General features: G+C 40.0%; 2 protein-coding genes across 2 annotated transcripts; both read right to left on the bottom strand.

The window, feature by feature from the left end:
• Nucleotides 1-5724: 5724 nt before the first annotated feature.
• tmem59l (transmembrane protein 59-like) lies at nt 5725-19276 on the bottom strand. Its single transcript, XM_026947129.3, has 8 exons — nt 19010-19276; nt 12217-12322; nt 11969-12063; nt 11715-11867; nt 9122-9230; nt 8835-8949; nt 8581-8698; nt 5725-7895 (listed from the first exon to the last, which is right to left on the bottom strand). Exons 1-8 carry the CDS (start codon nt 19172-19174, stop codon nt 7737-7739), a joined length of 1020 nt encoding a protein of 339 aa, XP_026802930.1. The 5' UTR covers nt 19175-19276; the 3' UTR covers nt 5725-7736.
• Nucleotides 19277-22988: 3712 nt separating this feature from the next.
• Nucleotides 22989-27172, bottom strand: rrp36 (ribosomal RNA processing 36). The gene is made up of 8 exons (XM_026947141.3): nt 27063-27172; nt 26354-26727; nt 26070-26205; nt 25921-25987; nt 25708-25812; nt 25544-25618; nt 25284-25401; nt 22989-23575 (listed from the first exon to the last, which is right to left on the bottom strand). The coding sequence occupies exons 2-8, from the start codon at nt 26721-26723 to the stop codon at nt 23451-23453; spliced, it is 996 nt and encodes a 331-aa protein (XP_026802942.3). The 5' UTR covers nt 26724-26727; nt 27063-27172; the 3' UTR covers nt 22989-23450.
• Between the last annotated feature and the right edge of the window lie 535 nt (nt 27173-27707).

Genomic DNA, 27707 nt, shown 5'->3' with positions numbered 1-27707 from the left:
CTTTGCTTTGTAATGCAGCCCCACACTTTTCAAACCCTTAGGTCCATAGATCATTTAGGTCCATCTTAAACTTTGTTAAACTCACCATCAAATATAAGATGCATTCTATGTATAGTTTTTGTGCGTTGCTTAATAAAAGCTATTCCTGTGTTCAGTCCCATAGTCTCTTCCTCCTCTACCTACCAGCTTTATCATACCTATCTCCAGCTCATGTTACTAACCCTATGTGTCTCCCAGTGGACTTTCACCCACATATATTCATACATCTCATACATTCTCCGTATCAATTATTAATAATTATAATTACTCAAAAATCCATTACATGTACATTACAGGTTAAATATGCTCAACAAGTAAGTGTTGTAGAAGGCACTTTTTGTTCTAATAGTAGTTTTGGAGTTACGGTTCTAATGATATGGTTTAATCCTTTCTAACTGATAAATTCAGCTAATCAGTTTGGTATAATAGTTGGTTAGAGTGGCTTGAATTTCATAGCTTTCATAGTTCCTATGTAGCAAGACACTCCTGAAATCAGCCAGTTGCTAATGTCAGTCTTTTCATACATTTCGATTTTGCCACACATAACTTATAGTCCTTGATGTTTCAGTGATGGAGTGAACGAGTCTCCCGTGTCAGCAGTATGTAACAGACAGAGGTAAAGCTGTAACACAACAGGATAGAGGGTTTTGCACCATACTTCTCTTTTATTAACTTTTTAAGAGAAACAAAACAGAGAGGCAGTGTTGTGAGTGATGTTACAGGAACTAACTCGATAACAATAATTATAAACATATAAAATGTATGGATAAAATTTTTAAAAATGGTTAGTATTGGTATTGTTGTGGTATAGCCTAAGAGAATTAAAACACTTGTTTTTAAATAATCAACTCCACACCACCCCATCTTTGAACGTTTTCAACAGACCTGTTGTGTTTTATTCCTTGGATAATGGCACATTCTTAGGAACTCAACTCACTTGTGAAAATTGACGGTTCTATCAACCACGCACACACATGCCAGGATCTTTGACAAAGTCATAAAGTGTGAGTGATAACAGCTGGAGGTGCAGATTTTTCCTCCAAAGATTTATGTTTTCTTCTTCTGTTCCTTCTCCATCATGGTGAGTGTATCCATTTCATTCTCTGTTGAAGCATTGGGCTGTGACTTTCTAGCTTAGAGTGCTCTATAATAACAAGCATAGCTTGTCAGTCTAAAATAGCTAGTGCTGTTGTTCAGTGGTTCGCTCAAGATCACAGGATAGGAACGTGTGTGTGCCTCTGTTTCCCTCACATCCATCATAGCTGTTGGTGCTAACAAGGTCAAAGCATGTGTACCTCCATTACCATTACCATGCTGCCATCCCCACTGAGTCACTCACTGAGTGACATAGTTTTACTCCGGTACACAGGAAAGGGACATCCATACTCCTCCTTTTCCCTGACATTCATCAGCTCTATCAGCGCTAACAGGGCTGGAACATGTGTGCACCTCCACTTCCGTTCTTCTGCCATCTTTATGTCACTTACTCGGTGCCAGCAGTTTTTTCAAATCTCCCAGTGGCTAGCAGGTCTGGATTTAGCTGATGCTCTTGGTATTCACAGAGCTATTTGTGTCTAGCTTTGCTGGAGCCTACCTGCTTGACCTTAGTACAAATTTTGATACCATAGCTCACAATATTCTTTTAGATAGACTAGTAAATGTTGTTGGAGTTAAGCTCTTTCTTGGCTCATGTCTTATTTGACTGATCGCTTTGTAGTTGTGACTCCTCTATGCATACTAAAGAAACATTTGGCATTTCACAAGGCTCTGTTCTAAGCCCACTGCTCTTTTCTCTACCACTGTACTACCTCTGGTTACAGTTATTTGGAAACATAGTATTAGCTTCCACTGCTAAGCTGATGACACACAGCTATATGTGCCAGATGACAGACACCAGCTTAATAAATTTGAAGAATGTTGTAAAGCATATTAGACACTGGATGCTGAGGAACTTCCTCCTACTCAATTCTGCAATTTAGCTTTTAGTACCACAGGCTAGAAATAAGCTTTCTGATTATTTAGTAACACTCAGTAGCCTTTCAGTTATACTATGTGCAGCAGTGAAAGATCTTGGTCTGATCATTGACTTCAGGTTCTCAGTTGAAGCTCGTATATATAATCCTACTTTTTCCACCTCAGAAGTATATTGCTAAGATGCATGATGCAGAAAAACTAGTTCATGATTTTTTTTTTTTTACCTCTAGGTTTGACAATTTAACCACCTTGCTGTCTCTATGTTCCAGTAAGTGTGTAAACAAGCTCCAGTTAGTCCAGAATACAGCAGCCAGAGTCCTTCCTGGAACCAGGAAGTGTCAAAGTGTTGATGATATCACTCCTATCTTATCCACACTTATCCACACTCCTATCTTATCCACACTTATCCACACTCCTATCTTATCCACACATTGGTTCTCAGTAAAATTTCACATTGATTATAAAATACTACTAATGACCTGTAAAGCACTAAATGGTCTCACACAACAGATGAACTTTTGGTGTTCTATGATCTGCCACACCTACATCAATCAAAAGGCTCTTTATTAGTAGTTAGAATAATGAAGACTACAGCAGAGGGCAGAGCTTTTTCTTGCAAAGCCCCACAGTTATAGAACAGCCTTCCAATTAATGTTCAGGATTCAGACACAGCCTCAGTTTGTTTTCAGCCTAGACACCTTCACTCAGGTTTGTTGATGGTGGAGTGGCTGGCTGCTTTATGTCCCAGGGTGCTATCACACCTGTGTTCTGCCTTATGCTATCATAACATTGAGCTAAATGTTACTCCTGCTGCCCAATGAGATGTCAATGATCCTAACTCTGTCTGCCCTCTGGTCCTGCCTGATCCACTCTGATGTCCTGCTTCTGCTTGGATCTTCCCCACATGGATAGCCTGAAGATTGGAATGAATTTGCTGTTGATGGTACCACATGAATATCCTCTTTCTGAGCACTCAGGATCTCCTCCATGATTTCCCAATGGACAGGATAAACAATACAAGACTTGTTTTGGATGGTTTCAAGTGATAATTGTGATTATAGCCCATCATAGATGTGGGACAGGGCATCAGCTATGGTGTCTTTTGACCCTATCTGTAGGTTAGACTGAAGTTGAACCTGATAAAGATCAGGCTTGTCGGGGGTTAAGACACTTGGCAGACTTGACATACTCTAGGTTTTGGCAGTCAGTGAGGTCAATTTAGTGAACATCTTGGCTCCTTTTACTTGAAGGCTGATGGGACTACAGGGAGAGGATATCTATACTTGACTGTGATGACATTCAAGCCTCAGTATTCATTGCAGGGGGCAAATGCCTCCATCTTTCATTTCCACAAAGACGAGCTCGACCTTCTAGGATGGCCAAATGTAGCCTTGTGCTAGGGCTTTGGTGTAGTTACACCTTCCAGGAGGTGAATGGTACAATCCCAAGGGCGATGTGGAGTCAGATTAGCAGCCTTAGCCTTGCTAAAGACATCAGCCAGGTCAAGATATGGTTCGGGTGTATGGTTCGGTATAAGCCAGGGTGAACCTAAGACAGTAGGGTTTTGTGCTGATCTGGTTATCATGAATGAAAGAGTCTCAATGTGTAAAAAGCCTGAGTGAATAATGAGGGGAATGGTGCACTCAGTAACTTTACACCATACTAGTGAGCTGCAATGCATTCTTCAGTCCATTATTTGCTTTTTCATATTAATGGATTTCATATTAATATGATTTTGAAAGTTGCTGGAAAATGGAGAGTGAGAAAAGAAACTCTTCTTCTTCTTCTTTTTTTTTTTTTAGGAATTAACAGTGAAACCTGACACTAGTGACACAATTAGTGATTGTTGCTGGTGAAAATATATGATTGAAAAGTGCAACAGGAAGTGCAGTTGGAGCACATGGTGGAATATGTTGTGATGTAGGCTATTAATCCATGAAATGGCATTCTCTGTAAGTAAAGATATCGCATTGCCACAGATCCTTGGTTTCTGTTCATTTTAATGGAGGTACGCTGTATTTGTTCCAGAGATGGCATGATGTCCAATCAGAGTGATCTATGAGTTTGTGTCTGCTGATATGCCCTACCGAAAAAAGACATAAATTAGGGTATAAAACAGGAAGTAGGGAGAGAAAAGGGAAAATACATGGCTCTAAACATAGAGAAAAGGCAAAGACATTTGAGCTAAACACTATGAGCTCTGGAATTTGAACATGATTTAATGACGCTGATTTATTTTGACTTTTTGATTTTCCAGCAATATTTTTTCTTTAATTTTCTTTCTTTTTATTTTTCTTATGTACTTTCCTGCAGGCACCAAAAACTTTTTTTTTTTTCAAAATAAAGCTGACAAAAGAGATTTTGCAGCTTTTTTTTTATTCCTTTATACTAACAAACAATATTTCTTGCACTAGAAATTATTCATGCATTAATTTTCAGGAGCTGCTTTGTTCTGGTCAGGGTTGCAGAGGCTCTGGAGCCTATCCGGCGCACACTGGCCGCTAGGAGGGAAAATTCACCCAATCCATTGCAGGCCACCATGCAAACACATTCCACATTCCTAAGGGCAATTTAGCATAGCTAATCCACCTATCTGCATGTTTTTGGACAGTGAGTGGAAACCAGAAAACCAGGAGGAAACGTAGGCAAACAACGGGAGAACATGTGAAACTTGGCACAGACAGTAGCCCAAGCTCAGGATCAAACCAGAGACCCTGGAGCTATGAGGAGGCAACAAAACAAACTTACCATATACAAAATATTTTAACAGCTACAAACTAATTTGAACTCCTAAGCTCCTAACAAACTAAGCTAAAGGGAAAGAACACACGCCAGAATCAAGAAATGAGCACACAGTTCACAAACAAGTCAAACAAGCAAGGAAAACAAAGTCAGAAAGACAGCTCGTTATCAGAGTGAGTGTGAAGCTAATGACTCCAATCTGCCAATGCCTTAAGTAGCCATGCAGTGATGGAGAATAACAAGCCACAGGGAATACTGGAAATCCTCTCTACTGGAGCACAGGCCTGGACCTGAAGTTGACTGCACCTGGAAAACCTGAAATGGCATGACACATACACAATACACAGAGAAAGAATAAACACTCAAACACAAAAAAATGACACAGACGGGGCCATAACAAGCTGCTGCACCTCCATACCACCCACAGGCAATTGTTATCTCTATATTTTTAACATTGCAGCAGAATTTGCCACCACCACAATATTTTATAACTTTGGCACTTCCTCAGAAATGTGCTCTGCACCAAAAAGTCCCAACCACAGCGTTTGATGATGGTTTAGTTAATCGTATTTAATATTTGTTATGCACTATTAAAGTTTTTACATTGATCTTTATTATTGATAATAAATGTATTGTTCTGAAACATGTTGATTAATGGAAGTCTTTGACAATACTTCTGTAATGTCATTTAGAGGGTATTTTAGTGGGGAAGGGGACGGTATATACACTGCACAGTTAAGATGGGTAGTGATGGGCCCAGTAAGAACAGCCTACATAAAGGCTGAGCTTCTTGCAGGTTGTCAGCAGGCAGTCCAGAGCTGATCCAGTCTAGGCAGTCCAGAGTTGGTGAAGGGCCACTGAGTGGCCAACAATTCGCCAAAGAGGAAATTCTCATGGGCCCATATGTGCTAAGGGCAAGTCCTTATCTCCACTGATGCTGGGTTATATGCTTGCATGTATAGTCACAGATTATTGCAAAGTTGACAGTTTATTACATTTATAAATAAATATCAAACATTTTACTTCCTCTTCTCAGTGGATTTGCTGTTTGTGCAGAAGTGTCAACATTGCTAATAAGAAAATCCTAGCAGGCAAAACAAAATTTTGCTACAAAACACACTAGTGCATGTTGGTAGATGGGGTGGCTCCATGCTATAGGCATAAATGAGAAAAAAAATTCTTGTACTGATATTAAACAACAATCAGCATAAATGCTTGGATTTATTAACAGCCAATTGATTTATAAGCTAAGTTTTTACAGTTGTTATAAAATTCACACGTATGCATGCCAACATACTTGCATGTATATAAATGTGTTCACTAGGGGCAGGATCACATGTAACAAACCAGAATGGAAAAAAAAGGAAAATAATAGAGGAAAGGAAGTGGTTAGAGTAGTGTATTTATGGCAATATTACCCTGAAACATAGCTCGCATTGCCTTATTTCACTTAAATAAAAAAATAAAATACTTGAGCAGGCAGTTAGTAATAAAGATTGTGGGACAAAGAGAGAGAGAGATGCAAAGTTGAGAGTGCAAAGTTGAAATGGCCACTTAATGAGCTACTTAATGATTAGTGAACTGGCTTTTTAGCCATGCAAATTTTATTCATGTTCAGTCTGGCCGCTGATTTAGCTGAGAAACCAGAACAGCATAGTTTTTCCTTTTTGCCTCAGCAATGAGAAAAAACATAAATGCTATGGTTAAACTGTAACCAAAGGAAAACTGAGAATTTCAATAAGCTAGTATAGTCTCTCTTTTCTTATACTGTTTTGTCCTTTACTGCATGACATGCTGACACAAATAAAATCTGTATTAATAATAAATTACTAATGAGTTCTGGAGCAAATCATGTAGAGCAAACAAAAATGTCTAACACTCAGTTCATTACTATGTGAAAAAGATACATTCATTATGTATTATGTATTCATTATGCATTATGGATTAAGTCATGCAACAATTTTGTAACTAAAAAGTAGTAAACATTTGAGATATTATTTTCTTTCTTCTTTTGTATTGTATAATTGCATTGCCGTTCAACATTAAGCTAATAAACACAAATATTAATAGCATATATTAGTCTATTGCCATAAGTGGGTAGGCAGATAATTGCTAAGTCTTAAAACATACTAGCATGCACTGTGATTAGGACCACATGGGTAAAATAGCTTAGAAACACAATCAGCACTAGAAGAGCCATTAGGCTAGTCAGCTCTAATCAGCTGATAACAAATGATCTATTTGTCAAAACCTAGCACTAAGCAGAATTTGGAGAATCATCCCATCCCACAATCTCAAGAATAAAGGAGAAATTTACATTCGTATTTTACCTAGGCATCACTCATAATCCTTATTAGAAGCTTTCTATAAATACTACTTAATCACAGAATCTTTTCTATTAGCATCTAAATGAGAGATAAAATACAATAAGACCTTATACATAAGTGATATACATTAGTGATAGAGATAAATAAATAATTACATGTATGTACACATGATTATGCTGCCATGATTTCATGAGTAGGGCCTGTTTTCTGTTGTGTACAAACTGGCAAAATCAAGTGTCAAAATCTCCTTCTATTCAGAGATAACTAATCAAACTGAAAATGATGCTGTCAGTGTTTGTCTTTTGCTCACTGTAGTTAGGAGTACCTTGGCTGTGTTAAAGACATTCTAGGTCAAAGAACATACTATCATCCCAAATCTTAAGTGCTACAATCAAAGCTTGCTTAATCATGTTCTTAATGTTTTTGAGAGCAGCACTGTCTAGAACACAACAAACATCTAAATCAATACTACTGAATGGCTTCATCGTGTGTAATCTGTTCATTATATATATATATATATATATATATATATATATATATATATATATATATATATATATATATATATATATATACCATGAATTTTTATTTAGAAAATTAAATGTTATGATTTCTTCCTCTAGGGAGAGAAATACTAACAGATTACACACGATTTTAAAGTGAGGTTTTGTTGAGGTCAACTTTGACTGGCAGAGGCCCTGCCTCTTTTCCTTCATCATGATGACCGACTGCTACAGCAATCACTGAAGTCAGATGGTAGGGGTTGACTTTTGGCATGTAGTCCAGGAACTCTTTATCTCCATTGATGCTCAACTGCAAGAAAAAACAGACCAATGAAAATAGACTTCATAGTGAAATTCCAAGCAGGGCAAAGCACATACTAAAAAAGATGTATGTCTCAGATACATGCTCTTCGGATGACTCGTAATAGGCCACATTACACATAGTCTAATGTCAAGTTGGCCACACCAAAAAATCTGTTGAGTGACCAGTAACACACCAACACCTCCTCTTAAATGTTTCCTTTTATAGGAATTTATCTGAAAGGTACATTCTGAATGCACACACAAATTAAACATATATCGCCTACAAAACACATGAACAGACAGGAATTCTTTACAAAAAACAGGAATAACAACAAATTTTTCAAAGAATGGTTTTACCATATATACACAGTGGCTTTCATAAGATTATTAACCTAGACATTTAAAGGCACTTTGTGCATATTCAAAAGTCTACATTACAAAATACAAAAGAAAAATGTGAAATAACGATTTGAAATTCTCCACAGTACACCACTAACCACAATCATAACTGTCACATTGCTTGATTATCCGTATCAGTATTATTATAGTATGTGAAAACGGATGGGTAAGTCAGTGTGCCAAAGTACTTTAGAAGTATGCATGTCATATAAAATCATACTTCAAAAGCCAAAAAATGTGTTCCATTTAGGATTAGGATCTTGCAAGAATAACATGTTTTTATGAGTAGGTACCTGAGTCTTTACATGTTGCTCAGGTGCTGTTACCAGACTGGCACAGCTCAGCCAGAGCATCACCATGATTGATAACAGGAGACATGTAGCTAAGATCCAACGTGGCAGACCTGAACGCCTGAAAGAGAGAAAGACCAAAATCACTACTGCCTTATCTAAACTTATTCAAATCTAAACATCTCAAAAATTCTTCACAAGATTAACAATCAAACTGTTCATAATATCTGAATATGGCTGAATCCGGCCCCTCTAACCTTGACATGCAGCCCAGGAAGTCATGCTCTGCAACTGTGTCTTCAACATGCTGACTGCTGTGCTTTCCCTTACTCACAGCTTTAGGAGCATTTCTCTCTCCATGCAGTCGTTCTCCTAGAAGGCAGTGGGTGGCCATTCATTTTAAAGAAACAACAGAATTCGTGGTCTCTTTCAAATTACAGTCAAGAGAAAAGATAGAGTCAGCTATGTGTATGTACCAGTACTGATCTTATAGAGGAAAAGAGTGTTTTAAAAAGCCCTCTAAACTAAAGGTGCTCCATCTCACCAGATTGTAGCCTCTGTGTCTGAGGATTTCCTTCAGGCCAGGGTTTGTTGGCAACACTGGAGTGTGGGGCTTGCAACTCAGGTAAATAATACTCAATCTCTGGCTCGCTCTGAAAGAATTGACAATTTAGGGCGAATTTAGCAGTCAGTTAGGACATGTGCAAAGAAATCTGCTGTTGTAGCACAGCCACCTTTTTTGTGCATGCTGATATACTTTTCTGCTCAACACAGTTGTAAAGAGTGATTATATGAGTTACTATATACGTCCTGGCAGCTTGAACCAATCTGCCCATTTTCCTCTGACCTCTGTTATCAACAAGGTGTTTCCATCCACAGAACTGCCACTCACTCTTTTTTTTCTTTTTTGCTTTGTGCATCATTCTGTGTAAACTCTAAAGACTGTTGTGTGTAAAAATCCCAGAAGATCAGCAGTTTCTGAAATACTCAAACCAGCCCTTCAGGTATCAACAACCATATCACAATCTAAGTCACAGAGATCACTTTTTTTTCATTCTGATGCTAATGTGAACATTAACTGAAGCTCTTCACCTGTATCTGCATGATTTTTTGCGTTGCACTGCTGCCACGTGATTGGCTGATTAGATAACTGCATAAATGTGTAGGTGTACAGGTGTTCCTAATAAAGTGGATTGTGTGTGTGTGTGTATTCCACTATGTCTTTACAAATGTTTGCTTGTGACATTTGCTCGCAGTCCTTGTAGTGTTACTAGCTCCTAGGTTTCTAGTCAGTATATGTTCTGTAAAACATTCTGTCATCAGTTATGTTTGCTTTTGACCCTTTTCACTTATATATATTCCTTTCATTTATTAATTTTCCTTTTGCTTTTCCAGGTGTCTACAATTCTGAATTTAAAAATAAACCATGGGAGAGCATGTTGGTTGGGCATTCTGAAGTATATTCCGGTCTTTTGCACTTAGATTATTCTGCCTAGATGATTCACATTCATGTTTGTAAGTGACCTATGACTATTACTATTATAAATAGACCTTTGCCATGAAATGCCGTGAAATCAGCAACATTACTTTTGTATGGTGGTCTGAAACGTGTCAGATGTTGTTGTTGCTGAATTCTGGCAATTAGTTCAAAAACACAAAACAATCATGCTTTGGCCAATATGGAGTTCTAATTCACCCCTGCTAACTACCATGGGTGGTGAGAATCACCTACATACATTTTTGTGCTCATGCACAGGCATTCCAAGACCTTTTTAAAAGTCAAGATTATCATATTACAGAGTTTGAAATATTTTCTTATGCCCTCTTTTTCTTAGATTCTCTTTTTTTGCATCTTGATACAATCCATCATATAACTATGGTTCGAGGTAAAGCTAACCCGTTCTTTAAAGCTGGACATGGACTCCTGTCATATTCTCTGTATCTCACAAGCCAGCTCCGTGAGTTTTCCACACTGTCTGCAACCTGCAGGTCTGTGAATATGTGCCAATAGCATGGCTGAGTGGTTCTCCCTTGCCATACCATGCTCTCCACCACTACACAATCGCAGTGGCCAGAGTTGGTTTATCCTCCATTTCCCAGTATCTCCGTCATGTGGGCCTCCCTCTGTGCTTTGGCTCATTTCTGTAGCCTCCTGAATAGTGATCAGGTGATAAGTGTGAAACTTCCTAACACCACACTGGGGTTGGAGCCAAGTTTTCTCTGCTAACCCTTCTTTCTTTGCTCCAAGTCATTTGTCCCTCCCTTGTTGACTACTCACTCCTCAGCCTCCACATCTCCCAATATCTGGAGAACAGTGGGCTTGTGACTCATAATGCTATTATACTGAGTGTTTTTCTTTCCCGCCATAATGCGTTCTCCTCATGGTTAGCCACAAACTAGCTGGTTCTATACGTACTGGTACTATATACAACTTCAGCTGAAAGTGCGTAACAAGCCATCCTGCAGGATTCACGGTCATGTACCCAATGTCTAAGCTCTCTGCAGGACAAACACCTGATTTCACACTGAGTTCAACTGAAATTGTTGATCGTGGAACTGAAGCTGCACACAGGAAAAGACAGCGCCCTTCAGCAGAGTTCTCCACATATTGAGAGTGATGATTCTTTCTCCCTGTTCTCATGTAAGAAGCCCAGAGATGCTTTTTCTGTGGCTGCATCGGGGAGACACTTCCAGTCTGACAGTGAATCAACAGCCTTTATCAGTGTTCAGATATGAATTAGCCTCTACCAGCTCACATGCAATGCCGACAGGCTGCAAACAGGCAAGCACAGTCACTTTCAAAATGTAAAATTTGTAAACATGTGAGTAAGCCAGAGGTGACAGTGGCAAGGAGAAACTCCCTGAGACAATATGAGGAAGAAACGTTCAAAGGAACCAGACTCAAAAGGGATCCAATCCTCATCTAGGATTTTAAAATGCTAGAACTTCACTTGTGGTTGATAGACAGTACATGCAAAAGAAAGGAAAGACCTATATATAAGAGACATATATACAGTAGAAAATGTCAAAATTTCACCATGTGTTGCGGAATTCCCAGGCCACAACACATTTATAATCTATTCTGCATCAGTTTTATAATGTTTCATTTGAAATGGCCTTTCTGAAAAAGAACTCACCTGGAATACAACCACCTTGCCGTCATCAGCCTGCAGGTAGAAAGTCCAGGTGGAGGACATGAAACTTTGAGCAGAGCTGACAATATCATTACACCAACCAAACAAAGCGTCCATTACTGAAACTGGTTTGGGGCGGTTGGTCAGGGCCTTGAGCTGCAGAGGGAGCAGGCTGGTTGGATAGATGTCTGATTTGTAGGCTAAGAAGATACAGATATGAGAAATCAATGGTGTTGACTGAATACTTAGAGTCTTACCTTCCTCCGTTTGATTTCAGGCTCAGCTGGCTGGCTGGTACAGCCTGTGCTACAAGCCTCCTGCTCCAGTAACTTACTGTATGCTTCCTGGCATGCTGCATACACACAGATATACACTCAGAAAATGTCAGACTGTTTCACCCAAAAATACTGCATATAAGCATCTGCCACTCACGACAAAGCTTGGCAGCTCCAATAGATAGTTGCCAAGTTATATATCTATGCTACATTGGTTCACCAAACCTCACCTCCCTGGCATTCCTCCTTGCTGTTGTTGAAGCCCGTGTTCCCATTCACAAACTGGCAAATTGAATAGAGCCGGCAGCCACGGTAGCATGCATTCATTATGGAGTCCTGCAAGCACATGAGCTTTGTAAGATCTAGGACCAACAACAACAACAACAACAACAACAACAACAAATAGTTTAAAATTACTGTTAGTAAAACAAGATTCATTTTCAGTGAAGTATGTCTTATAACAAAAACTGAAAAGTGGCTTAAAATAATTGAAACAATTATTAAAATTAAAAATTTGGGTTAATAAGTGGTGAAGCAGCAATTTTACTTATAGTTTATTGTCTCTCTTATTAACAGAATTATTCTGCATGTCTATTATGTTTTTACATTTCATTTCTGTTTGTACTTGTTGATCATATACACATATATTTACCTCATGATTTAGTCTCTATTATATTTTTAAGGTTGCAATAACCCAATATGTAATGTGATGTTTTCCCTTTATCACATCCTCAAAGTTTTTAGTTTCTGATTTCATAGATCAAAAAATTCCTCTTGCAAACTGGCAACCTGTACTCTCTGGGACGGTGAGAGATGGTCTCTGCAGGGGACCTGGGTGAATTGGGCCAAACCTTTTACACTTACCTCTGGTCCCAGAACCACAGGAACCGCCTCTTTCCACGGTTTCAGGAGATTGAGGTGGTATATTTGACGTGCATCGACTCTACCCGTTCACCTGGCCTGACCGTTCACCAACTTGTCTGACTCGCCATGTAACCTCAATGGGTCTTTGCCTTATATATTGCCTTACTTCACAAGTAATTTAGAGCTTGGCATGAGTAGTAAAATGAGTTCCTTATCTGGTTCTCTACAACTCTTCGGTACCAACAATTGGGTCATTTCTTCTTTGGTTTGAGTGTCCTGCTTCACTTGATACGGAGTGACAAAGTGACATGTAGCCAAGTATGGTGACCCTAGATTCACTGACCATCAATTACTCTCACTTGGTCAAAGGTGTGTCTCAGGATCTCTTCACACGACTGCTCCAAGGGGAATCCCCACAAAGGGTGGAGGGGTGGAGCCCTCCCCACCCTCCATGTCCCCTTACATGGAGCTGATGCTGAAAGCCCTTGCACTGCTTCCCCAGCCAAAACTGCACGCATTCCACTCCTGTACCCATCCACAAACATTTCTCTTACTAATGACCGAAACCCTGCCCAATTTGCCCCGAGAATTAGTGGATGGGTGAAGCAAGGACTAAATGCCACCTCTAGTAAATAAATATGGCTGTAAAAAAATAAATACAGTGGTAAATACTAAATATGGTGTGTAAAAACAATGCTTTTGCCCCGAAATGTAATGATGACTGGCACTAGCGGATACTCGTGAACATCCTGTGCACACACTTCACTTTTGCCAGTGCTGGTGGCATTGGACCCAATCTGCCATTCGTATGCAGAGTCGAGCAACAAATTGCTGCAGTACCACCAGCTCAATGACCTGTTCCATTTCCCGCTCCTCTGCCATTAACCACCAGGACAGGAGTCCATCAGCTGTTGCAATCAGGCAAAGGGGCCAAGACTTTGGGAAGCTACAGTGACTGGAAGCGTTGGCAGTGCTACTCAGGTGTCTGGCCAATATGCTGCAAGACTGCCCTCCTGACATTGGAATACTCCAGCTGAGTCCTTGATGACATCTGCTGGGTGGTAAGCTGGGCTTCCCCCGATAGCAAGGGGATGAGTCACAGAGCCCTTTCCTCCTCCAACCATTCCCACACAGTGGCCGCACACTCAAAAATCTCCAAGAAAAGCTTTTCGCACACTCGAAAAGCTCCAAGAAAAGCACACTGCCCTGAAGCAGTGCCTCTCCGTAACATCTCAGCACGCAGTGTGGCGGAGGCTTTCTGACTGATCAGGGCACATCTTTCATGTCATGTACACTATACGAGCTGTACAAATTGTTGGGGATTAAATCGATTCGCACCAGTTTTTACCTTGCAAAGATGGATGGGCTGGTCAAATGGTTTACTCAAACACTTAAAAACATGATTCGCAAGTTCGTTGACGACGATGCGCAGAATTGGGATAAGTGGCTAGTTATTTGCACTATGAGAGGTCCCACAAGCCTCCATGGGTTTTTCCACATTTGTATTATTGTACAGGCAGAAGCCTTGTGGCGTTTTGGATGTCATTCGGGAAAATTGGGAGGAGGGGTCTTCTAACAGTAAAAAAGAAATCCAATACATTCTTGACCTGAGAGCAAAACTCCACACCTTAAGTCACATAACACAGGAGAATTTGAGTCAGGCGCAAGAACGTTAAGCCCGGCTGTATAACGGGGTTACTTGGCTATGGGAGTTTGCACCGAGAGATGAAGTGCTTGTTCTGCTACCCACGTTGAGCTCTAAATTGCTTGCCAAGTGGTAAGGGTTCTTTGAGGTCACACACTGAGTCGGGGACTTCGACTATGAGATAAGGCGAATGGATAGAGGCGAGGCGGGGCCACGTTCCAGCCACTCATGGACAAAATCCTCCAGCTGCACTCTGCTGTCATCTACATGACATTATCATCTATAGTAATGATTGGCAGCGGCACGTTCATTGGGCTGTCCTGAGATCACTGAAGTGAGCAGGACTCACGGCGAACCCAAAGAAGTGTGTGATTGGACGGGTGGAAGTACGGTATCTGGGTTTCCACTTGAGCCACGGGCAGGTGTGACAGCAGTGATTGTGGCCTGCCCAAGACCAAAAAGGAGGTGAGACAGTTTCTGGGGCTGTCTGGCTATTACCATAGATTTGTGCCTAATTATTCAGATGTCACCAGCCCACTGACTGATCTTAATAAAAAGGGAGCGCCAGATCTGGTCCAGTAGATGGAACCATGCCGACAGGCTTTTATTCAGGTAAAAGCTGCACTCTGTTTCGGATGCATCGGACAGGGGCTTGGGGGCTGTGTTTTCCCAGGTGGTGGAGGGGGAGGAGCGCCCCATGCTGTACATCAGCCGCAAGCTCTCAGTGTGGGAGACTAAGTACAGCACCATAGAGAAGTGTCTGAAATAGGAGTGTCTGGCCATCAAATGGGTGGTCCTCACCGTCTGTTATTATCTGTTGGGACGGGCCTTCACCCTCTTTTCTGACCTTGCCTCACTCCAGTGGCTCTTTTCTGACCATGCCCCGCTTGAGTCCCGGTTTGTGAATGGGGCAGAGTCGGAGAAGGTGATTGGGAAGGATTGCACACATGTGGGGAAATGTACTAATTAAAAATCTGTGTTGCAGTGAGCTGTGGCGAGGATAAAAAGGGGAGAGACGAGCACCTCGGGAGAAAGAGCTGACCAGCACAGAGCTGCGTGTATTTGTGCATGCCTGAATTTGAGTACGCTGAAAAGTGAAAGTAAATAAAGAAAAGCACACCTTTGAGATTTGCCAAGCCTGCCTCCAGCTTCCTCGTTGCCCAACTGAATCTGGGAAGGTGTTACATACCCCCAGTGGCCAATTCATGTGAGGTTGTAGAGGGAACTAGAGGGTCCTCAGATGGACATACCATTCAAGTTTTGTGAAAAAACACTATATAACCAAAAGTACATAGACACTCCTCCTAATGATTGAATTCAGGTGCTAACAGGTACATAAAGGTATGCAGTCTCATAGACAAACATGAGCAGTAGAATGGATCGTACTGAAGAGTTCAGTGACTTTAAACGTGGCACTGTCAAAGTCAGTTCATGAAATTTCTGCCTTGCTAGATCTGCTCCAGTAAAATGTAAGTGCTATTGTTGTGAAATGGAAGCGTCTAGGAGGAACAACAGCTCGGCCACAAAGTGGTAGACCACACAAAATTGCAGAGTGGGGCATGTAGCGCATAAAAATTGCCTATCTTCTGCTGCATCACTCATTACAGAGTTTCAACTTGCCTCTGGAAACAACAACAACAACAACAACACAAGAACTGTGTGTCAGGAGCTTCACGAAATGGGTTTCCATGACAGAGCAGCTGCACAAAAGCCTAATATCCCAATGTGCAATGCCAAACATCAACTGGAGTGGTGTAAATCACACTGCCAGTAGACTCAGGAGCAGTGGAAATGTGTTCTCTGTAGTGATGTATCATGCTTCACTATCTGGCACTAGAGGATACACAATACCCAAAATGATCTTTGTAGGGAATAGGGAGATCTTCATTCATTCTGCCATGCAGAACAGTTTAAGCTCCTTTGTATTTATGGGTTTGTGCATGTGCTTCTCTCTTCAATTCAGACCAAAGATTTTCAGTTAGGATCAACTCCAGAGACTGAGATGGTCCTTGCAAAGATTGATTTTGTTTCTTTAAACGTTTCTATGTTGATCTGGTAGTATGTTTGGCTCACCACCTTGTTAATGGCCATGTCTAATCCTCATTGTACAGGCAACCAGGTTTTGGGCTAAAATATAAGAATTCATGATGCCATCAGTCTTCACAGTCTTCGCAACCGCTCCATCAGTGATCCACCACCATATTGTACAATGGGTTTCAGGTGTATTTTTTGTATGGCGTCCCCCTTTGGTGACAAACAGCCTGATGTTGTGGATGAGCAAAAATATGATCTGATTACAACAAAGGGCATATTTATTTCACATGCAAAATCACATCACAAAATTGCATTTTGTGAGATGCTCTCAGGAAGAGCTTCTTTCTCGCCATGCTTCCAAACAGCTTGTTGTTGAGTGGAGTTTATTAGATAATTTCGAAACTTGACAATGACAAGAATCAACTAAACTGATTCCTAGTAATTTTCCAAGTGTTTATGAAAGCAAAACATTTTGTTCTGGCCTTAAGTTTTAACTGCTTATGTATTTTTTTATATCCACTTCCTGATATGTGCAGGTTAACAACCATATTTTGAAAGTTCTTTGGTTTTCCCATTGCAATGGAAAGTGATTTTACATGTTTGCAACGTATTTATACCCTAGGGAAACAGGACATGGTGAAAGAGAACAACAGATTTTTAATTTTTAATTGTTGTATGTAATTTTTATTATATAATCATTTTAGCTTATTTTTTATGAAGGGTGCCAATCATTCTAGAGGGCACTGTACATGTCTGAGCTGATATAATTATATAATTGTTCATAATTGTCCTTAAAACAAACACTCAAAGTAAAAAAAAAAAAAAAAAGGGACACATGGATCAAGTTGTTAAAACACCAGTTAAATCATTACCTGCTGAACAATAGCAAGCAGAACATGACAGACCGCACCATACTATACTGCATGATTAGATTGACATTTACCAAATGATATTATAATAATTATTCTGAGATTATTCAGTTGCCGACTTCTATCAGGGTGTTGAAGGACACAATCCTTACCTTCCCTTATTGAGACATCTTTGTACTAAGTACAGAAGGAACAATAAATATTTAAGATCTTAATTAATGAAAAACAATATGATACCCAATAAAATGCATGTTCCAATATAAACTTTATGAAGAAAAGCGAACTAAACACAACCTAGCTACAAAAGTAAGATAATATGGGATATGTTTTTTAGCGAAACACAATAAACTTATTAGCTCCATATTGCTAAAAGGATCTTAAGGGTCCAAGCACAGTGGCATGTCATATTGTTTAAACAGACAGCACACAGGGTCTTCTGTCAGTAGGTAAATTATTGCTAATTGAAATTTCATTTCTTGATAAGCGTCTTTGTCAAGCCTTTCCAAAAAACATTCAAAAAGGCAATGTGGACAGCTCAGCACATCTGTGGAGTAGTAGGACTGTTAGTTGTTCACAAGCACCGACTGTACTAATATTCTGGATATAGGCCTGTTCTCTTTTGTCTCTCTGGCCTAAATCAATTTCCAAGAAAACAGGCAACATATACTGCTTTATGATGTCAGCATTTTAATATGGCAAACAGCGCCGACCTACGGACGAAAGGAGAACAGCAGGAGTATGACAATTCTATCAGCTTTGCAGCTTTATGCAGCTCGGTCCCTTTCTGTCAGGAATGACTGCTGAAGCAGATGCGCTGCATTGGAGCGTCTTCCAGCTCTCCATACTGCTAACAGCCGGGACACAACAAACAGCACAAGACACCACTCTTCTATTCCTCCCCTGCTCTTTTTAAGATCAAACCTCCTGTTTAATGACAGAAGGAAACGGCCCTATAGATCAGGCTACTATAAATATGTGTGTATCTGGTATGAATAACATTCGCATTCACATTTTTCTCAACTGTACATGCGCATCAGCCTCCTCATGATGATGGCCCCTTTAGTAATGGAGCTATAAATGCGACATAGCACGCACCAACTGGCCATGATTCAGTGATTACTCAATCAGTGGGTTAGGAAACAATCCTGCTTGGGAAACAATCTTATGGTCCTTTGTAAATTCAGTGGCCCAACACATGCCCCAACACATGCCCCATGCACTCACGGCAGGCCACCATTCCAGCTCGTGCGCAATTAAAGCCGCCCTGCACTCCGGATGCAGGATACACACGAGGTAAACAGTCAGCTAACATGCACAAACCCTTAGATTATACTGAATACTGAGGAACAGTTAGCTTGAGAAAGGCCCTCTCCAAAATGATGCCTCGAGTTTTGCGCAGTGTCGTCACTGACAATCCGGAGTTCAAACTGCTGAGTGCATGAACGTGCTGTGGACGCACAGGCAGCCCAGTGAGGAGCCTGTCCTTCCCACTGCAGCTGCTCAACGTTTATTCAGGAAATAGATGCGACTGGGCGAAACAGTGGGCAAGAATTTCCTAAATCTCGCTTATTATCACATGACCAATGTATGCAGTCTGTCTAAATCACTTACTTTGGCAGCTTTTTTGTTTTTGATGGTGATCTGACACTGGTTTTTGCAGTAGCTGATGTCTCCCAGTTGGTTGTCAAACAGATCGGATGCCGCCATCGCCATCGCCACGAAGAGCAGAGGAAGGACAGCGGGGACGCCGCACACTGCGCTTCCGACCCGTGCCATCTTCTTGCCCTGTTCACTCGCAGTGCACTGGCCTCGTCCCGGATTCACCGCGCGACCTGGATCCCCTCCACCCACAACGCTTCGGGCACGCGCTCTGGCGTCACGCACAGCATCATCACGCACGCGTCGCCGCGCTTCCCCGCTCGATTCAGGGCTTTTACAGCCGCACAGCAAAGCACTTGCTACTGTAACGTGAAGAAAAAAACCTTTCCATTTTCCTAGTTAATGCTGTGCTTGTTAATGAGTGCTCAGACTTTAGGCAGTTAGGGAAATATGCACACAATCATATTAATAAAAGAGGAAACGAGAAATAGCCCAGGAATGCCCCAGGGCCTACACAACACACAAAAGCCTTCGCTATACATTTATACTTATACACAGTATGCATCTACACGGGTCAGAGAGGGTAGGCACAGGCTATAAGGTGCCTGGAAGCTGAATATGTAGCTTGAATATGAATTTTGTATTTGAATTGTACAGTAGCATAGCCAGGAATTAATTTCAAGGGAGAAATATAGTAAATAGTAACCACGTGAACTGTACTAGACCTGTTACATTGATCAGTGTAACTGGCTCATATTTTGGATGGATGTCAGACTCCTGAGATACCAGTGATCTGACCCCTTCTGCTCTCCAGACCTGCCTGATCCATCCTGATCCATCCTGATGGACACACTTCTGCTTGGAGCCTCCTGAAATCCACTCACTGCTGCTGAGGCTGGCCCCACATGCTTAGCCTAAAGATCACCAAGATGAGATTACTGTGGTTGGTACCAAACAGATACACTAAAGATGGCTGTGGATGTTCTTCCTTAGCCAAAGACAGCAAGTGCTAAGAACAGTCAACACTCAAGTCTCCATCATCGAACAGTTGATAACTTCAGATTGATATAACAGACTTAAAGTTCAAACTCTAATGATGTACATACTCAATTTCCTGTTAACGCAATTAGCATTATATGATTCTATAGTGTACAGTTATAGAAGGGAATTATTCATAATCGCACTATCCAGTGTCACCCAGATGAGGATCCCTTTTGAGCCTGGTTCCTCTCAAGGTTTCTTCCTCATGTCGTCTCAGGGAGTTTTTCCTTGCCACTGTCGCCTCTGGCTTGCTCATAAACTTATACATTTAAAATTTTATATTCTGACTCTATATATTTCTGTAAAGATGCTTTGTGACAATGTCCATTGTTAAAAACGCTATACAAATAAATACATTGAAATTGATTTGAATTTTAAGGCTGCTATGTGACAATGTCTATTGTTAAAAGCGCTATATAAATAAAAATTGACTTGAATTATTTCAAATTTATCATCCTTTTACCCCAAAATACATTTGGAGGAGCAACTAAAGACCTTTGAATAAATGAAAGGGTTAGAGCTTTACCATTTACAGTACTTGAAAGAAATTGAACATTAAACCAGTAGAGCATTACAGGCTCAAAAGACTAAACAAATTACGCTCCCTATCAGTTTAAGTGTGTGTCTCTCTATGTTTGTAATACTTTGCCTTGCTATTATTATTCCATCAATGAGACCTCATGATGTAATGCAGTAATGATGTAACTAATAGTTTCACTGTCAAGCTATTTTAGATGTTTGCCTCCCATCCAGTATCCACTGTTCGGGAGGATAAGTGCTCAAGGTATAGACATTGACAAAGAAATGATCAAGACTGATTGAGCAGTGTTTGTATGCAAGTTCGTATGGAAGACTGTGGCAGTGGCAGGCTGCTGTTCTGACAGTCTCTGAGGCTGAGGTGAAGGAATGTAGCCTGAAGGAATGTTGGCAGCCTCTCTTAGAAGTTCACAAATATTCTTCTCAGCCATGTAGTCAAGCAGCCTACACAGGCTATGTAATGAGTGTATTTGGTGTGCTGTTGCTTTGGCCTGAGTATGTGAGCAACCACTGATCTCTGACCTGCCCCACTAGTGCTGACTTACAGATTACAGCTGAATGAATTCATTGTGCCATTGTGAAATAAATATGTCATTATGAATTTAAAAAGGTTATTATGAAAAAAGAGTAGTCTTTTGAACAAAGCCATTTTGATATGAAAATGTTGTTATGAAAATATTATTGTGAAAATGAGTATGATGAAATATTTTATAATGAATTCAGGTTTTTTTGACATTTATATATTTATTGCTGCATTTACTCATTTTATTATTTATTTTATTAATTTTGACAGCATTCCACATCAGCACATGAATTCTATTAAAATATTTTTGTTGTATTTTAAAACCTTCACTAAACATTATTGAGTATAAACTGACATTGACTCTCCAGCCCTTAGAAACATTTTTCAAAAGGCATTTAATGTTAACGCCTTTGGAAAAATGTTAATGTTAATGTTAACCAGTTTGTTAACAGTCCATTCAGTGAAATCCACTGCAAAGCTAAAGACTTGAAAATGTACTGTATGCCTTTACATGGGCTGCTGCTTATACTGGTCTAAGAAAACTTTTCAAATGCAAGTTTACTGCAAGTCTACAGGATGAACTGACAGTCACTATTCTAACAGATAGCTGTCGATTATGAAAAACGGAAGTTTGCTGGGAGAAACCCACAAAATGCAATCATAAGTAGCTTGGAGAAAGACTAACTAGCTATTGTTGGCTAACTCTGCAAGCAGCTGTGTTAACACTGGTGGTGATGGCATTGGCATCAGTCACTCTTTCAGTAAAGCTAGCTACAGTATTCGATTCTCCACTAACATCTACTGGTTTAAACTAGGTCCACATTGCTGGTACACCGGCCAATGCTGCCTTCTCTCTCTCTCTCTCTCTCTCTCATTCCTTTCTTTTTTTCCCTCTTCTAATTTTCAAATTTGCCAGGCATCATGCAAAAATATATTTATCTAATGAGTAGAAGCCTATATGAACTTGGCGGGGAAAAAAACAGCCCGTTGGAATTAGAGGCCCATGGGCAACAGTCTGATCAGCCCTATGGTTAGTCTGTTATTGGCCTGGACATGACACCTGTTGTCCTGACCATCCAGGCTACTGATTTGCCAACTGCTAAAACAGTCTGAGCAGTGTAAAATAGATAATAATAATTGTTGCTATTTTGTATTATTATTATAATAATGTGTGTGTATAGAAGAATGATTTTTTTACAACACAAATACTACTGCATTCACTGAAATGCTGGAAATCTCCAGTTTGGTCCAAATAAGCCTCAATGGTACTCACTGCATTCACTGACTCGCTGAATGAGAAAGGACCAATACTCTGTCATTAGCAAAAAATGTGCTGATTTAAACACTGACCTGCTGAACTCGAGAGGTGTCAATCTCAGTCCCGTCTGAATGATTTGCTGACTTAAATACTGACTGCTGAACAAGAGAGCAGCAAAAGTCCAGGGCAGACTGGCAAACCCGGAACCCTGGAGCTGTGAAGTGGCATCGCTACCCTCTGTGCCTCCCGAAGGACATTTTCCATTCCAAAATGGCTGCTGGTAATTGAATGAGCAGTGTTGAGGAAGTAGGTACACAGTGGCATAGCCTAGCTCGCTAAATAAAGCTAAAGAATAAGGTCTTTTTTTATATCAGCCTTTAATTAGAACTGGCTGTTGTTTATAATAATGAATTACAATTTTATTGTTATCTCTCAGAAAACTCAGAGGCCCCTTTAAAGCAGGCCAATTTCTAGGAATCTCTAAATGACAAAACAAGGTCAATTAAAACTCAACATAAAACTTTATGTTAATGTTTGCATTAGATAGATAACCAAGCCTGCTTGTTTTTGTACTGCAGTCCTGAGAATAAAAAAACTAGATAACCCAAAATAAGGATGAAAATTTAGACAGATTGCATGTGTATTTATGCATTTTTAATAGCAGCTGCTTTAGCAAATGAAACAGTTCTTTAAAAGGTTGGATTAATGTCTGGATGAAGGTTGGCAGTCAAGCAAAGATGACCAAACTTTACTACTGGGTCAAAATGACAGCATATAGGCCATATAAAATGTCCCATATTTGAAGTTTTGGAAGAAAAAGTATACAGAAGTCCAATAGCTCCATCTACTGCTGGCTTCAAAGTAGCGCACATACTTTAAATTACCCCAGTGTATCAAAATACTGTTCATTTTCTTTATTTTCCATAAGCAAAGAATGTAATGTTCAATTGTTCTGTACAATAAATCAACCAGAAACTGTCATTATGAGAGGTCCTTTGAGAACACTATAACTCTGCATTGTCGTATACAAAGGCGGTCCAACAGAATGTGTTCAAGTTCCACTTATTTGACCTGACTGGTCCACATTCTGTTTTTCACGGCAGCTTCCTGCGGTCCTTAACAGCATTTCGTTTCCGCTTCTTGCTCAAGAAATTCTCCAGCTTCCCACTCTTTTTCAGCTCGTGGTACTTCTCGGCCAATTGCAGTTTCTTCTTCTCAGCTAAGGAAAGGTAAAGTAGTCAAGAATTTAGATTTACACTGTAGAACTTTTACATCACAATATCAGCAAATATTTCTGTCCGAGTGCCTGAGCTGGTTTAAGTATTTAAGAAACTGCTGATCTCCTGGGATTTTCACACACACAACAGTCTCTAGAGTTTACACAGAATGATGCGAAAAACAAAAAACACTGAGTGAGCGACAGTTCTGTGGGTGGAAACGCCTTGTTGATGAGAGAGGTCAGAGGAAACTGGCCAGACTGGTCTGAGCCGACAGGAAGGATATAGTAACTCAAATAACCACACTTTACAGAGACACAACTTTAATTGTGGATCATCTCCTCACCAAAATCTTCTAATCTGGACAGATTTGAAAATTGTAAAGATGATTGGAAATTTGCCTGGTCTTTTTCCAAACTTTAACTGTGCAGTTTGGGTGAGCCTGTGTCCACTGTAGCTTTAGATTCCTGTTCCTGGCTGACAGGAGTGGAACCTGATGAAGTCTTCTGCTGTTGTAGCCTCAAGGTTTGGCATGATGATTTTCTGCTCGCCATGGTTGCATTGATCAGCAGTTTATGAAAAACTCAAACCAGCCTGTTTGCCGCCAACAACCATAACGCCGTTAGTCATTCATAACACATTTTTCGCCAATTCTGATGTTTGATTTTAACATTATATACATACAGTCATGGGAAAAAGAATATACACCCTCCTATCCAAAGGCTTTTGTTCCAGAACGTTTGTGGTTTGTTCAAATGCAGTTTTGCAAACCTACGTCATGCTCCATATTCTTTTTGTAGAGAAGGGACTTTTTTCTAATCACCCTTCCATGAAAGCTATACGTGTTCAGTCTTTTTCTGATTGTGCTGTCATGAACATAAACATTTAATGTGCTTACAGAGGCCTGTAGGTCACATGATGTAGCTCTTGGGTTTTTCTTTATGCCTCTGAGCATTAAACAGTCTAATCTTGGAATGAATTTCATGGGATGTCCACTCCTGGGAAGATTGGCAACTGTCTTGAAGGCTCTCCATTTACAGTCCTTCTCACTGTAGAATGATGAATTTCGGATTGTTTGGAGATGGCCTTATAACCCTTTCAAGATTGGTGAGCAGCAACAGTTGCTTCTCTGAGGTCATGGCTGATGTGTTTTTTCTTGGCATGATGTAGACACACACCTGAGTGCTCCAGACCAAACCACCAAAAGTTCTGTTTTTATAGAGGTCACACTTCTTGGTGAAGTGATCTTGTGCATTTCATAAGTAACACCTGGCTGCTAATTTCTCTCTTAATGATTGTGGAAGTAGGAAGGGTGTACTTATTTTCTCCCACCTGGGTTCTGAATGATGGTTTACATTTTGAGAAAAAAAATATTGACATTGGTTGTTTTTTTTTTTGTCACCTGAGGTTATTTGTGTACTTTCTTTTCCCCGTGACTATAATAAATAGGAATACCTGTACGCCTGCTTATTGATGCAATTATCTAAGCAGTCATTCATTGTTTATAGACATTAGTGAGGACCACACAATTGTTATTTAGGCCCTGATAAATAAAAGTATAGAATTGAAGGAGGATGTACTTTTTTTCCCCAAATAGATAGATAGATAGATAGATAGATAGATAGAAGATAAAACATTGCATGTGTTATTGTTGCAGGTTCAGAGGGTTAACAGCAGTAAGTACTGAAAAAGAGAATTTACTGAACTTACATTTCTTGAGGTAAAAAGGTCTATGCCCATGTCCCACCAGCGCTCTCTGCTTCCTCTTATAACAACGCTCCTTCTCTCTCTGCTGCTCTTGTCTTTGATGGTTACGCTTTTGGTTCTCCTGCAAATACACACCAAACGGTCAATGACACAGTGTAAAGCAAAGAATTACCTTTACTGTCTGTTTATAATGCTATATTATAATGCTAACAAAATTCAGGACATAAACTGAATTTTCTAAAATGCATTAAGTGTTAACTTGCCATTCTCTTTAGTAAAGATTTCAATTCTTCTTTTTTTGCATCAGATTTTACTTTCTTCAGCTTTTTTTTCACCATCTGCAATATAAATGGTTTAAACAAACAAGCAGGATAGAGAATCTAGAATAAACAAATAATCTGCAGGACTCGTGTAATTCTAAGCAAACCTCTGCTTCTCGTTGTCTGATATCATTGATGAATTTGTATGTCTGGCTGAACACTTCTGGTTTAAATTCACCAGAAAGATCATCAAAACGAGGATCCCTCAAAATCTGGAAAATACAAAATCCGCAGAATATAAAATGAGCACAGTATGTATTTAGTCATAGGATTCATATGCAAACGTGTGTGTACAAGGTTAATTACTTTAGGAGACTTACAGGTTCCTTAATGGATCCTACTTTTCTAAGAAAAGAAACTGGTTTCTTGGCCGAAATCTCTTGGGGTCTGCAGAACAAAGGATATTATCAGGAGGTGGAGGAGGAATAATATTGTTAAACATGACGTTGATCAGCGAGTAGTTCATTACCTGTCCCTGGTCACTCGCTTTGCAGGTTCTGAATTCTGCTTTTTCTTTTTTGCCTCATGTGTAAGTTTATTACATGCCTTAGTTCCAACTTTTCTTTGTAACCTCATAATCTCTTCAAATGACATTGTTGACAGATCTGTTCATAAATACACAGAGAAGAGGCAAAGCCGTAAAAATGTTGATGTAGATGAAAAATTGATGGCTGTACAGCTGTTTTCTGACTGTTGCAGAAGCTAAATCTTCTTCATTAATAATTAGTGTGGCATCAGCTGAAGTCTCCTCACCTGGTGTAAACTCAGTCCTGGTGTGTGACCTGGCTGTGGGGTCATTCTGCCTGCAGTGTGTCTGGTTAGGGGAATCCTCTGATCCGGTCATGTCAGTACTCTCAGCTTGCTCTTTTACAGACTGCTCAGTGTCATGATCTTCCTCATCCTCAGCTGCTTCAGTAGATTCCTCACCACTCGTTTCCTCCTCGTCCTTCTCAGTCAGCTCGGACTGTAGCACAGGGCCGCGTTTACTGAACAAAGCAAAGTTTCTTTCCATCTCTAAAGCATCCTCATCCTCATCCTCATGAGCTTCAGGTCTTTTCACCTGAACATGACTTGCAAACTGGAGATTTTGTTTAAGAGACGTTTGTCTTTTCTTGGGCGCCATCGTGCTGGAAATTGGCAAAAAAAACAAACAAAAACAGATTGACATTTTGCTACAGCACATTCTGACAGAAGATCAAGTTCAGCAGTGTTCCATAGTTACCGCTAGGTAATAAAATACAGTGGGAAAATGATATGCGGTTAAAAACATGTAATGTTTTCATTCTCAGTACACGTCATTAGAGGGCTATGAACATTACAGACAGCGCGGTGACGATAAAACGATACAGTCTGTCCTCAAGATGCTCACTGTAGATTTGTAATTACTTCACTATATGTCCACAGACCTTTATTCAACTCTATGGTCACATACAAATGGTCAGAGAAGGTTAGGTAAACTTACATCGAAATTCTGCTAGTAATAATCAACACAGCGCCATGCAGCCTTGAGCCAGCAGCAAGTACTTCCGGGTAATGAGGTTACGCCAGTGAATGGCAAGGGGGAGGCTTATTAATATTCATGAGGCAAGCGCGATCTGATTGGTCGGTGAAAAGCTCCGGCTGTGACGTTTCAGGCTGCGCTACAACCATGGCGACCTACATCACAGCACGTGATGCAAGAAAAAAGTGGAGAAAAACAGACTTTTCATAGATTTTTTAAATTCAAACTGCACATGAAATAACAATAAAGTTGTCTATTCAGCGTTTTATCATCCAAGAAAAAAGCAAAAATGACCTAAATGCCATTTATTTGTTGTGTTTTATTTACATGTTTAAGTCTTTTGACTCTTGTGCTTTGTTTTACACTTTTACTTAAACACACTATACTTTTACATTTGTCACTGGGGTTTGCTCTTATATTAGTTTTATTTTATACTACTTCTGGTCTGTAGATATTTACGGCAATTCTTTTCTTTTATCTGATGTTACTCCTCCTACTTGTGCTGCTGTGTCAACATGAATTTCCCCTACAGGGGATCAGTAAAGGTACATCTTATCTTATCTTATCTTATCTTATCTTATCTTATCTTATCTCATCTCATCTCAC

This window comes from Pangasianodon hypophthalmus, chromosome 11, assembly GCF_027358585.1.
Source record: "Pangasianodon hypophthalmus isolate fPanHyp1 chromosome 11, fPanHyp1.pri, whole genome shotgun sequence".
Classification (NCBI taxonomy): Eukaryota; Metazoa; Chordata; class Actinopteri; order Siluriformes; family Pangasiidae; genus Pangasianodon; species Pangasianodon hypophthalmus.
Note: the sequence above shows the minus strand (reverse complement) of the source record. Positions and strands in the feature narration are given on the sequence as shown.